Here is a 14,325-nt window from a genome sequence, read left to right as displayed (position 1 = left end):
CGTATTTGGAATTTAGTGCGAGATTCTTCCACGACCAGCATGCTGTATTTGGCGTGCATCTTGACGCTGCTGTGACAAATAAACGTGTCGGTAATGATGCTATTCGCGTGATACGTTGAATCCGTCCTTTGATGGCGTGTGCGGTCTGGTGAGGGTGTGAGTTCGAGTAGGCTTACGGTGTCTCCTTAAAACGACTTTTATCGCATCTATTTGCCAAGATGGTGACCAACAAGTTTTCAAAAAAGAAGAGTAACGACTTTCATGTAATATGAAGTACAAGATAGCAAAAAAAGTTAAAGAGCATGCAAGAAAGTTGAAAAAAGAGGCCAAAAGAATCCCAAGAAGGGAAAGAAAAAGAAGGATCCAGGAGTGCCCAATTTAGCACCATTTAAGGAGAAGGTAATTGAGGAAGCACAAGCTGAAAAGCAACGCATCCAGCAACTGCGTGAGAAAAAGCGAGAGGAGTTCAAAGCCCAAAGAAGGGCCAAGGATGGGTCATCCACCTCAAATTCCCTTAATGACCTGGTTTCAGCAGTGCAAACAAAAAATGAGGAATATGAAAGTATGGCTCAAGCTAACAGTTCGACTGATCCATCTGCAAAGGCATTTTACAAGGAATTCAGAAAGGTGAGTGTTGCAATTGGGTCAGGGTGTACTTTCCTACCTAACATGAGAAAAATTATTGCACACCATTTGTCATGTTTAAGGCAGGACATATATTAAATAATCACAAAACAGGCAGGTTCATGCTCTTACCTTCAAATTTTTTATAATAAGTTGGCGAGCTCCCGAGCGCTGCACACACACACAGCAGCTGTGACACTGGCACCATTACTGTGCGTGGTCACAACATAACTGTGCATCAAGTAGCATGAAGAACCATAAAAATGTAGGGTGCCAAGGCAACAAGATTCCATGAAATTTGATCTTTGATGCCAAGGGGAGGATGGTCTGCAGGGGGATTGGGTGGGGAATGTAAAGCAAAATGAGAACATGGCAGCTAAATAAAAGCTCACTATATGGTACCTATATGTGGCATGAAACATGAATGCCAATGGGATGCTGGGTTTGAAGGAGACATAGGGTGGGGAGGTTAGGTTAGGTTAGGTTAGGTTAGGTTAGGTTAGGTTAGGTTAGGTTAGGTTAGGTTAGGTTAGGTTAGGTTAGGTTAGGTTAGGTTAGGTTAGGTTAGGTAGGCTAGGCTAGGCTAGGCTAGGCTAGGCTAGGCTAGGCTAGGTTAGGTTAGGTTAGGTTAGGTTAGGTTAGGTTAGGTTAGGTTCTGGTCTATTCTTGGTTAGGTTGGCTTAGCTTAGCTTAGGTTCTGGTCTATTCTCAGTTAGGTTAGGTTAGGTTATAGGTAAGGTAAGGTAAGTTAGGTTAGGTTAGGTTAGGCTAGGTTAGGCCAGGCTAGGCTAGTCTTGGCTAGGCTAGGCTAGTTTAGGCTATGTTCTGGACTATTCTAGCCTATGTGTTTCATAAACGTACCTTGACGCGATAAGAAACAATTTTCATTGCATTATTATTGTTACCTTGGTCCCATACATTTTTAAGTTCTTGGTAAGCAGAAATATTGTAAGTACACAACGGCAATGCAGAAATGGCACTGGGGAGTCCAGGCAGTGTGGTGTGTGCCGCGCCAGGAGCTTGCCATCGAAGTTATGAAAATTTGAAGGCAGGAGCATGATTCTACCTGTTTTGAGATTATTTACTATATGTTCCGCCTTAAACATGACAAATGGTGTACAATAATTTTTTTTCTAATGTGAGGTAGGAAAGTACACCTACACTTGCAGTTGTACTTTGGGTGTGTGTGATTATGGCATGGTTTCAAGTTGATGGCTTGATAACCTTGTAGTACATTGTGTTGAAAGTGCACTGTATAAACCCTCAATATGGCTTGTTTTATACCTGTCTTCTCATCGGTTTCTGCTGTGGGGTTTCTCCATGTTTGTAAGCTGCATTAAGTACTGGGTTAAATCTATTTGCTTAGTATGGCTGACAGCTGCACAGGGCTACGCAGAGACATGGGAAAACAAGTTAATCAGTTATACCAGGTGATAAAATCATGCATCTTTATCATCTGCTGTGGGTCTGAGGCTGAAATGTATTGTGCAAAGGCATTTGCCATCATCCATTGATAATATTTTTTACTGAAATCAAACAATGCATTACCTGGTGTCTCTTCCAAAAACACATATAGAGATACAATCTAACTATTAATTGAATGTTAGAAAACAATAATGTATCTACCTAGTTCACCTACCTCCCCTGTCCCCTGTTAAACTGCCTTCCTTGTGCCTTTGGCATTTGCATCTAAGGTCATAATTTGTGAAGTCTGCTTGAAATGTGCATATACATCTGAAGTGCAGTGTATTTCTGAAATGTCATGGATAGCTGCATTTACCTGCAGCAAAACTGCATGGACATAGACTACTGTGCTCAAGTTGTTTATAGATGGCTTGCAGCAGGTATGTTTTGACTCTGTCACTATAGCTGTATTTTTGTCATAGGTGCCAATTTAGCTATTTGGCAGCAGCAGCTGTTTTGCCACATGTTGTTTCATGAGTGTAAAATGCTACTTTAAAAACTTTTAACTGAATCCTGGGACACTCCCTCTAATTAGGTGCATTATCAATATTAATTGCTGAAGTAGTTTTCCAAGATGAATCTTGTTTACCTGTCTGTTCTTTTATGCTCTACTCAAGTCCTTGCAAATGATTGAACCTTTATTTTCTATGTATAGCCACTTAATCATGAGGAACTGTTATGAGAAGAAGCACATGAAGGTAGACACAGCAGAAACATTTGCCTGTAGGTTGTTAGTTCCCAACCTTTAGGCAATCAGCCCTCTTCATCCTGCTAGGCCAACATTGCTGGAATTGTTTAATTGTCACCTGCCCCTATCACCTGTCTGTCACCTGTCACCTCACCTGCCGCCCCCACAGGTGGTGGAATCCGCGGACGTGGTGATCGAGGTGCTGGACGCGCGTGACCCGCTTGGCACGCGCAGCAAGGAGGTGGAGCAGACGGTGCTGGCAGCTGGCAGCTCCAAGCGGCTGGTGCTGCTGCTCAACAAGGCGGACCTGGTGCCCTCGCGAGAACCTGGCCGCCTGGGTCAAGTGAGTGGGGCAGGGCGCGCGCGCGGCGTCGCCGCCGGAGCGTAGCAGGGAGGAGTGGTGGCTGTCTGGGTGGAGTGGGTGCGGTATATGCTGCCTAGTGGATGCTGTGGTTGGCACCATCACCAACACAAAGACGGCTGGAAAAGCAGCATGGTGATCTCATCCGCGTTTTATGGTGATTTTAAAGATATTTCAGCGGAGGACAGACGTTCTGTCAGGCACCTCGCCTGATGGAACGTGAATGCGGGCTCCCTCGCCCACTCGCACACGCATCCCCAATATGTTGTGTTTGCCAGACAGCGCTGGCCTGAGCATCCGTGGCGTCTTAACCCTGGCGTGGACGACAGGCTAGCTCGCGACAGTAGCAGCAACAGTGCTAACGCCACGCATCGGTCGGGCGGAGTGACTGTGCTGGGCGTACATGAGACGAGCATCCAATGTCAAGCGGAAGACCTGTACATGAAAGCACACGGGAAAAGAGCGGGCTAATTTCAGAACAGCGGAAGCGTATTGTGAAAACGGGTGACATTGCCAACCAAAAATCATCCGTTGGGCACAGCTCGTAGCCGAACAGGAAGTGCTGTTGAGCTTCGTAGTCGCCGGGTGGCTGGTCATGCTGCGTAGCTGGTTCTAAACAGGTACTATTTGCAACAACGCAGAAGTGCATGACATCGCCATGGGAGATGGATTGCTGCTGGGTGATCATGACAGTCAACATTCTAGCTGTACTGACATGGGCCCGAAGTTTGATTATGTGGTATGCGTCGTACACTATAGTTCTAATTCTGGATTTTAGGATCAGATCTCCACATAATTAGCATACGACACATGCGGCTGCGGATCAGGGGCTTGAAATGACATTCAGCGGCCTTTCCAGCGAGGTGCTTCCAGCGCGCGCTGGTTAGCACCTGTAAAATGTGTTTCCAGCGATGTGTCAGACGTCATACACTGTAGCTCTGAGCATCGCGGCCTTCGTCCCCCTCCCCCCCCCCCCCCCCGCCGACCAATGCTCTGGGCAGCCGCTCGCCCTCCGAGAGTCGAGAGTCACAGCCCAGCCTCCCCGCCGCCAGGTACCTGCGCGGCGAGTTCCCGACGGTGGCGTTCAAGGCCAGCACGCAGCAGCAAAGTCGCAACCTGGGCCAGAGCGCGCTGGACGTGCTTAGCTGCCCGGAGCCGCTGCTGCAGTCGCAGCGCTGCCTCGGCGCCGCCACGCTCATGAAGCTGCTCGGCAACTACTGCCGCAACCGCGGCATCAGCACCAGCATCGCCGTCGGCGTGGTCGGCCTGCCCAACGTCGGCAAGAGCAGCGTCATCAACAGCCTGAAGAGGAGCCGCGCGTGCGGCGTCGGCGCCACGCCGGGGGTGACGCGCGCCGTGCAGGAGATCCAGCTGGACGCCAAGATCAAGCTGCTGGACTCTCCGGGCATGGTGCTGCAGACGGGTGACGCGGGCGACGCGGCCACGGCGCTGCGCAACGCCTTCAAGATCGAGCAGCTGGACGACCCGGCACTGCCGGTGGAGGCCATTCTGCGGCGCGCCGACCGGCGTCAGCTGATGCTGCACTACCGGCTGCCCATGTTCAGCACGACGGCCGAGTTCCTGCTGCTGCTGGCGCGGCGCCAGGGACGGCTGAAGCGAGGCGGCGTGCCGGACGCCGCCGCCGCCGCGCGCCTCGTGCTGCAGGATTGGAACACCGGTCGTATCAAGTACTACACGCACCCGCCGGCGGCGGCGGCGGCGGTCGGCGACGCGACCATCGTGGACCCAGATGGCGGCCGAGTTCGACCTGGACGCGCTGGCGGCCGAGGCGGACGCCGAGATGGAGGCGATGGAGGCGCCGCGCGCCTCGCAGGCGGTGCCGCTGGCCGCGTCCGCCGCCGAGACGCAAGAGACCGAGGAGATGGAGACCGGAGATCGGCGGCCGGCCGACGCCGGGGGACGGCTCCAGGTCGAGTTTACCGCCAAGAAGAAGACGAAGGGGGAGAAGGTCAGTGAGTTGCAGCAGGAGGAACAGCGAGTCATGACCAAGAAGGCCTACAAGGCTATGATGAAGAAGCGGAAGAAGACCAACGCGAGGACGGAGCGGAAGACGGACTCGCTGGCGGACGAGCTGGACCTGCAGCTCTAAGCGCGGTCTGAAGCGCCAGCGGCTGTTCTGGCGGATTTGTGAAGATATACATACATCGCTGGCTTGCACACTTGTATTCTTAGATTCATTTGGTTGCGGTCGGATCGAACTTCCGAGTTTCGAACGACGCGATGGTTTGTCATTGACGGCGTGGACATGCAGAGCACATTACCCGCGGTAACCACCGACGGACCGCAGCTTCGCAGCAGCCTCCATCAACACGGCGTCAGTCGCGATAACGACTCAGGCAGTACAAAACCCTGGCAAGCAGCGCACAACACGACCTGTTGCGCGCTTTACATGTCTACCATACACTAATATTGCACTTCGCTGCTACCATCAATGACCGTTGCTGGCGACGCCCCCTAAGCCCCGAAAACAGTACCCTTCCACCAGATCTCGCGAAGTCCCGTTTGCAACCAAGCGGCGCGCTATAAAGCTCGGCGAAAATATAATAATCATCTAAACCACACGTCACTCATTACTACCACGCACAGACTTGGGCTGCGACGGTCACCCACGAAGGTAGACAACGCCTAGCTGGTCAAGTGACAGGAACGCTACCGTCGCACCGGACCGAACACCGGGCGCTGCGCGCCGCACCCGAACCGGCGGCAACTCCCATACGACCGCCCGTCCCGCACCGACGTGCGGCCCTCTACGAACCGCCCGCGAACGGCCCTCTGCGCAAACACTTCATCCCGGCCCTCTACGACCTGCACAACAGAACACAATCATCCTGCGCCGACGCTGTCACGACCTCGAAGAAGCCGGCCTTCACGTCGTCCCGTTTCCGCTCAGTAGCGCCACGCGGCCGCAGCCCTGCCCCGCTCCAGCACTCCCAGCACCCGTGTCGGCCGCCGCCGGGCGGGCGGTCAGTAGTTGACCAGCTTTTTGACGGCCTCCAAACAGCGCCACTTGGTCGGCATGTAGAACGGCTCGTAGGCGAGCGGGAAGGGCGTGTCGTGGCCGGTGACCCGCTGCACGGGCGCCTCCATGTTCAGGAAGCACTCCGACTGCGGCGGCCGGCACACGACGGCGTCACACGAGGGCACACGAGGTCACGGCCGCGCGAGGGCGTTGCAGGGGCCGAAAGGGAGACTTCCGGATCGTGGTTAAGGTTGGAGTGTTGGGGGGCGGGATGCAAACGATTGAAACAAACGCCAGTCTCTCGGCGTTCAAAGACTGGATGTGTGGGTAGAACCAACAAACACCGAGAGAATAATGGTGTACCAGGATAACCAGGCTATTACGATGCTTAACGGAAACTAAGTACGCCGACCAAAATAATATGCACGTCCATCACTACCATGTGGTTACTGCAACTGGCCCATAGTTGCTGCCAGTCGCGAGCTCTCCTTTGACACGAACTGCATCAGGACCTCCATATTGACACAACACAGCACGACAAAATAGAGCATCTACGGACATGACAATCATCTGTGTGCTGACCATCCAGCATACAGCTGGGAGGGACCGGCGCGACAGTCGGGGGGGGCATTGCACCTGTATAGTGGCAGCCAGCTCGGCTCCGAAGCCGCCCGTCAGCGGCGCCTCGTGCGACACCAGACACCGGCCCGTCTTCATCACAGACTGCCGGACAGCGACACAACAGGCCGGTCAGCACGGGCTCGCGCGGCCGCCGCAGCACAAGCCGAGTGCCTCAGCGTATTGCTCGCGTTGACTGGTGCGAATACACGTACATGATGACAACTTTTGGACCCCAGGTAAACTGATGAACACTTGGCTTTTTACGCATAGACCAAATTGGCGCTGACAATTTTCGGATTTTTCCCATTTTTGACTTCACAGATAGGATCGAATGGAATGCCTGCATGCCGGTTGCATTGTTAAGTAGTACATATGCACGCCTAATTTCCACCGTTTGTAGAGCGCGACATGCCAATTGCACGTGATCCATACACTTTTTTACTCCAAGATACTCGTCATCGTAGAAATCTAGTACCACTCTTGCACTCTTTTGTAGTATGAGGCATCTGCGCTCGTCACACCAGTTTCGGCATGCCGCGGTCCAGCACAGGTCTTCAATCGCAACCAGCAGGGTCGCAAAAGCGACTTGGGCTTCCCGCTCTCGGCCCGCGCCCGGCTATTACGAGCTTCGATTACTCCGCCTTCGAACTTCCATCCAGTTCCGGCGGACTTAATTGCAGACCCCACTGACTGCTCGGTGCATTACACAGAAGTGGCGCGGACGCGACGCACGTGCTCTTCGAAGCTTGAATAAAAAAGATACCAGTGCGGCTCTTCGTAAAATATATGTCTAAATTTGTTGAGACTCTACATGCCAGTGCCAAGAAATAAGGCAGTACACGACGGACGCGGCAGGATGGGCCCAAGCGGGAGCCGGTGGTTATCCGACGGTCAGGCCCACTCCCGCGCTGCCAGCGCCACCTATACGAACCGCGCCGACGAGCCACCTGTCGCAGGCCTCCACAACTAAGTCCTCGGAATCCACACGCTGTTTTTGATCACAGGACTTGAGAGCTCAAGCTCATTCGTGACCCGCACACCGCAGCGACCATACAGCCGGTAACGTGACAACAAGGATCTTACCTCGACGTAAAATTTCAATAAAGCCCTGTGTACTCTAGGCCGGGCTTAACAAGTGAAACTACGACTCACACAATTCTGAGATCACAACGGATAATACTGGAGGTGAAGTTTCCAATTCAGTTTATGGGCAGCCCCATCTTTGAGAGGAAAGCGGACCAAATCCAGAGAGAAAGCCGATTGCTGGCGCATTTTTGCGGGAGATTTCGTCATTTCTCATGGCTTAGATCCAAACTTATTTTGCGAAACTACAACCCTGAATTACGCCATGAACTAGAAGCATGCACATCATCTTTGCAAATTTGACTCACAAGTAATCCCCAAAAGACTTCTAATAGCCTATGCACCCATACGATCCACATAAACGAGCAAACTCTTACTTCGCCTCGATAAACCGCCCCCAGCGGCGGCCCGCGCACGCTTCCAACCTTCATCACTGTCTCCCGGTCCCAGGGCAGGATGGAGACGAGGTCGATGACCTCGCACGAGACGCTCAGCCTCTCGGCCGCCAGGTCAGCCACCTCGCGCAGCACGTGCACCTGGGTCCCCCAGCCAACCAGAGTGACGTCATCACCTGCGGCAAGTGATGCCACCGATTAACTCTTCGCAAACGTGTCGTCGTGCACGCGTGCGATTGTTTTACAGCAGAAACTGGTGACGTAGAGCACAACGTGTAGCGCGTAACAAAATGAAGCTCAATCAAAGCTAACTTTAATTTTTATTTTTTATTTTACAGTAATCAATTTCTCTTCACAAAAATAGGTTGTAATGACGCATCTGTTGAAAAGCGATTGCCATTTCCACCAAAATTTCATCAACACTAGCAGTAAAAACCATGCATGCGCTCCTGCTATTGCATTAAAGAAGTCCTGCAGCACTCAACGCATGATGTCTGCCCACCAGCAGCATGGCGAAACAACGCATCGCAACGGGACCATCGAGCACAGCCTATACCACCGACGAAGAAAGGCTTGCTGCCACATCAACACGCCCATACATCCTTAACAGCTTGCCGGAACCAGCTGGCAGAAAAAAAAAAAACATAAGCTCACGATCCCCAAACACACCGAAATTCCCTTACACCCCGCATGGAGACCAGCATCCCCCCCTCCGGCAGCACACCGGCGTGAACTCCACGCGCTCTGCCGGCCAGCTCACCCTCGACGAGGACGTCGGCCTTGCCGATCGGCTCCGTGTACTCGGCGACGGGCACCTCCTCCACGGCGGAGCGGTAGAGCACCTTGGGCTCGAAGAAGACGCACGGGTTTGGGTCGCGGATGCACGACAGCAGCAGGCCCTTGGCCTTGATCGGGCCGCGCGGGATCACCACCTGGCCGAGACCGCACCGTTACGATGGTGGTGATGACGGTGATGATGGCGATGATGAGGATGATGGTGATGTCTTGAAGAAAGTGCATGGCGCCTGTTCATGTACAGAGAGCATGTTGATATGGGTTCCATCTGAGGCGTTCTCAAACTATTTTCCGACTCCATACCAACGATCTGAGTAAGAAGCAACGACTTCCCAAATCCGGGCTGGCACATCATCACTGCTACCCGCCAGACCGACAGAAGTCGCGCATAAACCCTGAACTTCCAGTTTTTTTTCCAACCCAAAACACGGCATCGACGACGACGGCCACTCGCCACCGCCGCTGCTGATACCAACAGCCCTCAGCGCCGCCCGTGACGCCGCATCGCACCTTGATGCCGGGCACGTGCGCGAAGAACGCCTCCGGCGACTGCGAGTGGTACAGCGCGCCGTGGCCCACGGCCATGCAGGGCGCGCGCAGCGTGAGCTTGCCGCAGTTGAATTGGCCACCGGAGCGGTACCGGAACTTGGAGCCCTCGTTCACGATCTGGAGAGGGGGGGGGGGGGCGCCGGCCGTCACAGCCTCGCACAGGGCGGCCTGCTAGTGCGCCAGGGAGCTCGCGGCGCGTTCTCGAGGTCAGCCACTCAATGACATCATCTGCGGTCGTACACGCAATAAGTTCATACCCTGGCAGGCGCGCCGCCACGGCAATAATCCACGTGTCGTGAGGTTATCATCTGGGTTTTCCTGAAGACGCTACACGACGCTACAGTCATCACAAAAGGACAGCCACGGAAAGACACAGGCCGGTAATGCGTATCCGCATCAACTCTGCAGCATTGATCGCGAGATAAGCATACATACGGGTGTCATGATTAGCCTGTGAGCACGACGGGAGAAAATCTGTCCTCATTGATCAACCTCCCGAGCCCTTCGGTTGCGAAATATCAGGACGCAGGCGGTCGGGCCCACGTTCTGCTTTTAGGCGACTTGCAGAACATCTCAGTCCCCGAATTTTTTTTCAATATCCGCCAGCAGGAAACGCCATGCAACTGTATCGCTGATGCAATGTCTGTAATACGCTTACAGGCAAGGCCGTAAATCGAGGCAGCCTCTTTTGGAATGCGATTCAGTTTTGAGCTTGAGCCGTCTTTTACCTCCTGCCCTTTTCGCGGAAGACAGCGGGTATAAGAGGGGCGGTGGAGGGTGGTGTGGTGCAAGAAGAGAAGCATGGAAGGTGAGGATGGGGTGTGGGTGTGGGTGTGGGGTGGGGTGTGGTGGGGTGGGTGGGGTGTGGGTGGTGGGGTGTGGGTGGGGGTGGTGGGTGTGGGGTGGGGGTGGGTGTGTGGGTGTGGGTGTGGGTGTGGTGTGGTGGTGTGGTGGGTGTGGGTGTGGGATGGGTGGGGTGCGGTAGGGTGTGGGTGGAGTGTGGCTGTGGGTGTGGGTGTGTGTGGGTGTGGGTGTGGGGTGGGGTGTGTGGGTGTGGTGGGGTGGGTGTGGGTGCAGTGTGGTTGTGAATATGAGTGTGGGTGGGGTGGGGTAGGGGTGGGTGGGAGTGGAAGGGTGGGGGGAGGCAGCTTTCAGGTGGCCCCACCTGGTCGAAGGCCGGGTATATGTAGTCAGCGAACTGGATCTCGGCGATGGCCGTGGCACCGGCTGCGGCCAGGCCGATGCCGAAGGCGGCGATGCCTTGCTCACAGAGCGGCGTGTTGAACACACGGTCTGCGCCGTGCCTGCGGCAGGGAGACGGCCGGTCAGATGGGGACTGTCCAGCACAGCCTCGAGAACCCGCGATGGGTGAGATTGGACGACGCTCAGGCGTGGGCCACTGACAGGGAGAGGTGGGAATATTCCCAGATGGGTGAGTGCAGATGTTGAGTGAATATGGTATTCTGTTATTTGGAAGACAGTTTTTACATGTTTTACTGAGCATGCATGTAAGTTCTTGCACACAAATATAAGAAGCATATTGAGGTGCTTTTCTGACCCTGTTTACAGTTGCACAGAAAAACCCATGTCAGGCTCCCAGCAGGTACCTCAATATTTTTGTCAACACAATTGTCTTTTGTGATTATTAAATGACCTATGCCTTTTGTTAAATTAAGTGCCTTCTTACAACGGTCTGTACATAATCATATAGAAGACCACACACTTGTCCTGGAGTCCAACGGTGCAGCGGAAGACACCTCCAAACCCGACGTCCTCTCCAAAGACGACTGCTGTGCTGTCTGTGGTGAGCGCTGTGTCCAGAGCGTTGTTAACTGCTTGGAACAGGTTCATCCGAGTTGTCTCTCCTGGAAGTGAAGAATATCCTTTTCACACAATCTGCTCCAAAAATGATCAGACAACCACACAACAGACAAAAGATGGCCAAAAAGTTCACACTACACCTCAAGCATGATCATCTGAGGCATTGGTCACCTGAAAGTCAGAGCATCATGAATAAATTTGCCACAATCAATAGGTCACCAGTCAACTGGATAAAAAAGGCCTGAGGGCATGTGGACTTATTGAAACTTCAGCAACATAGTATATGGTAGGTATTCCCAAAATACTAGGCAATGGCAAATGCCTGGCAGGGTCTGCATGTTCCCAGAACTCATAACAATGAGGCCTTCAACATGGGATCAGGCCTGCTTTGATGGGCAGCATGCCAAAAAAGACAATGACAACTTGCACCCAAAGCAATTGCCTGCAAGCACACTTGAGGAAGAAGCACAAGCCAATGGGATTGTCAAAGTAACTGACTGCACATTCAAGTTGCAATGTCTACATGTCTGTTAGTAAGGCTGAAATTGTAAAGGTTTGTCATAGCTGGCTAGGGCTTCATATGGGTTGACTAATCCTCTCCCAGTTTGCACTTGCTGCATGTGACTTTTGTCAGCCATGGTGACTAAAATGGTTTACCTCAGTGGAATGTGTGATAAAAAAGGTTCTCCATGTTGCCACAGAAGGCTGGCATGGTGTCCATTATAAAACATTCAGTTTCATGGAATGAAAAATCTATAAAAAAACACTTGGGAAATGTCTTGTTGCCTTGTGGGCAACACAAAAATACACTTCTCACAACTCACATTTAGTGTTACATGTTCCTAGTAATACAAGCTTATCGGTTAGGCTAGATTGGATAAAAACCTGATGAAAATTGCCTCGCCTTTAAACATGAGAGCTGTGCATTCTTAATCTGTAACCAAATTTTGATAACCACTAGCATTGCAGCATCAATAACTGCATTCCCACCATAACACACGGCTTACATTAGTTCCAAATAATGTATTCCCCCCCCCCATATCCATTAGTAGAGCACCACACCCACTGACCAGTGAGCATCAAGCATACTACTAAGATGCCAACACGCCTTGCCACATCTTTGAAGATCAATGGGAAAACTGTAGGCTGATAAGATTCCTAGACAGACCTCAGAATCTTAGTAGATTACACATGTAAGTTCCACCTGCTGGCCATGGCGGAAGCAAAACCGAAGCCTGCCAGATGCTGGCAGTTGTGAGATGGTCTTTGGCCAACATAGACATTTGCATGCTACCACTGCTTTGCAAGACAACAATATCCCTGTATTTTGAGTATGGCAACATCATCTGGGCCCCTCAGCAAACAGCACCAGGAGTAGCTGGAGTAGGTTAAGCAACAGATGCACATCTTGTCCACAAAGTGAGGCAATACCACATCCTTGGAGGCTCGGACCCCTCCAGCTGCACTCGCTGCTCCATCAATGTACCGTCAATGTACCATCAATGCTGTACCAACAATGCTGTACCATCAATACTCTACTATCAATGCTCAGGAGACATGGTTGCAGTGTTTCAAATGTTTCAGGAGGCAGAGGCATGTTGCCTGCTAGTGAAGGAGTTGGTGACAAGACACAATTTGGAGGATGAGAGGACACCAATGGAAGACAAGACATAAAAAACATAGAGGTAGCTCTGATCACTTTGTCCCTTTTATCCCAGGCTGTGGTGTTTTAAATTCCTTATCATCATGAAGTATAAGATAAAAGCAAGTCCAATGTTGGCATTGACACACAACTACATTTTGTATGAAATGTGAATATTCTATTAAGACCTGCTCACTGAAATGACTACTTCACTGGGGTGATGGGGATGATCTGCACAGCAAGCCACCAATCAGCACAGACTCTGGGTCCAATGCGTCCTGCCGACAGCACTTGGTCAAACTTCCATCAAATGTGCTGTAAATTGCACTGATCCATACCTTGAGCCTCAGACACCGTGTCAGGAAAATATGTAAAATGAGATGCGCATCTGATTGCAGCTTTTTGACAATGAACACCTGCAACTTTCCAGCCCGGCTTAATATGTCTTGCAATCGAGCGAATTGTCGCCATTTTTCTTTATCTTGTGACACAAATTGGCAACGAATCTGCCCAACTTTAGTCTGATGTTATAGCGTACAAACAAATACCTTGCTAACCAGTCAGCAAGATGAAATAATAATAAATATAAATATAGGCCGTTGCCGACTTTCACAGTATATGGCCTTGATCGGAATAATAATAAGCGAAATGCTGTGTGCAATATATTGTCTGTATAGCGCTACAGTTGTATTCATGGGCAGAAGGAAAAACTAATCTACTGCAAATAGGTCTTCAGATTCGGTACCATTTGGCATCAGAAACCATTTTTGTTCTTTTGCGTACAGTAAGCCGGGAATATGATTTCCAGAACGTCTTCTACCGTGAGGCTATGGTCCCTGCTGTAAGTTGTTCCCCTCCCATCCAGCGATCAGTTAGGTTTCTTCATGGCTCTTCCGCTATGGCCCGACAAGTGTAACCGAATTCGCTCCTGTTGCTCGTCTGGCTAACTGTTTATCTGCCTGTTTGTATGTCTGCATCCCTTTATATGCCTGCACTGATTGCGGTGAATTTACGCTGGAAACGGGTTCAATAAGGCTCACTTTTATGATGTTCCACGCCAGAAATCCACACCGGTCCGATACAATTGTCATTTAAAAAAGAGAACTCAAAAAACGTCGTCACGCGTCGAACTCAACGAACGTCGCCGCCTTTTGAGCGCCGGCGACTGCATTGACCATATTATCGCTCAAAGGCTACGACACAACCGCGATTCGAACCCGGGCTCCCCAAGTGGGAGTTCGACGCACTAGCCACTATGCCTATCGACACAAGTGTCAGTCACAGCGAGTGCAAAGGGGTGCG

At 51.7% G+C, this 14,325-nt stretch overlaps 2 protein-coding genes across 2 annotated transcripts; one reads left to right on the top strand and one right to left on the bottom strand.

Annotated features, from left to right (window-relative positions):
- Positions 1 to 256: 256 nt before the first annotated feature.
- On the top strand, positions 257 to 5,315 carry LOC119096109 (guanine nucleotide-binding protein-like 3 homolog; the record flags this gene model as incomplete). Its single annotated transcript, XM_037218963.1, is given in 6 exon segments — positions 257 to 326; positions 329 to 627; positions 2,946 to 3,089; positions 3,091 to 3,119; positions 4,190 to 4,880; positions 4,882 to 5,315. Coding segments are annotated over 6 exon segments (1,599 nt in total), but the record flags the coding sequence as incomplete, so codon positions are not given.
- LOC119096108 (2-oxoisovalerate dehydrogenase subunit beta, mitochondrial) lies at positions 5,305 to 13,662 on the bottom strand. Its single transcript, XM_037218962.1, has 8 exons — positions 13,362 to 13,662; positions 11,284 to 11,425; positions 10,726 to 10,864; positions 9,522 to 9,677; positions 8,977 to 9,148; positions 8,247 to 8,392; positions 6,754 to 6,840; positions 5,305 to 6,263 (listed from the first exon to the last, which is right to left on the bottom strand). The coding sequence occupies exons 1-8, from the start codon at positions 13,492 to 13,494 to the stop codon at positions 6,123 to 6,125; spliced, it is 1,116 nt and encodes a 371-aa protein (XP_037074857.1). The 5' UTR covers positions 13,495 to 13,662; the 3' UTR covers positions 5,305 to 6,122.
- Positions 13,663 to 14,325: the final 663 nt, after the last annotated feature.

This window comes from Pollicipes pollicipes, unplaced genomic scaffold, assembly GCF_011947565.3.
Source record: "Pollicipes pollicipes isolate AB1234 unplaced genomic scaffold, Ppol_2.1 Scaffold_4219;HRSCAF=4965_pilon_pilon_pilon, whole genome shotgun sequence".
Taxonomy (NCBI): Eukaryota; Metazoa; Arthropoda; class Thecostraca; order Pollicipedomorpha; family Pollicipedidae; genus Pollicipes; species Pollicipes pollicipes.
This window is presented reverse-complemented; position numbering and strand designations above follow the sequence as displayed.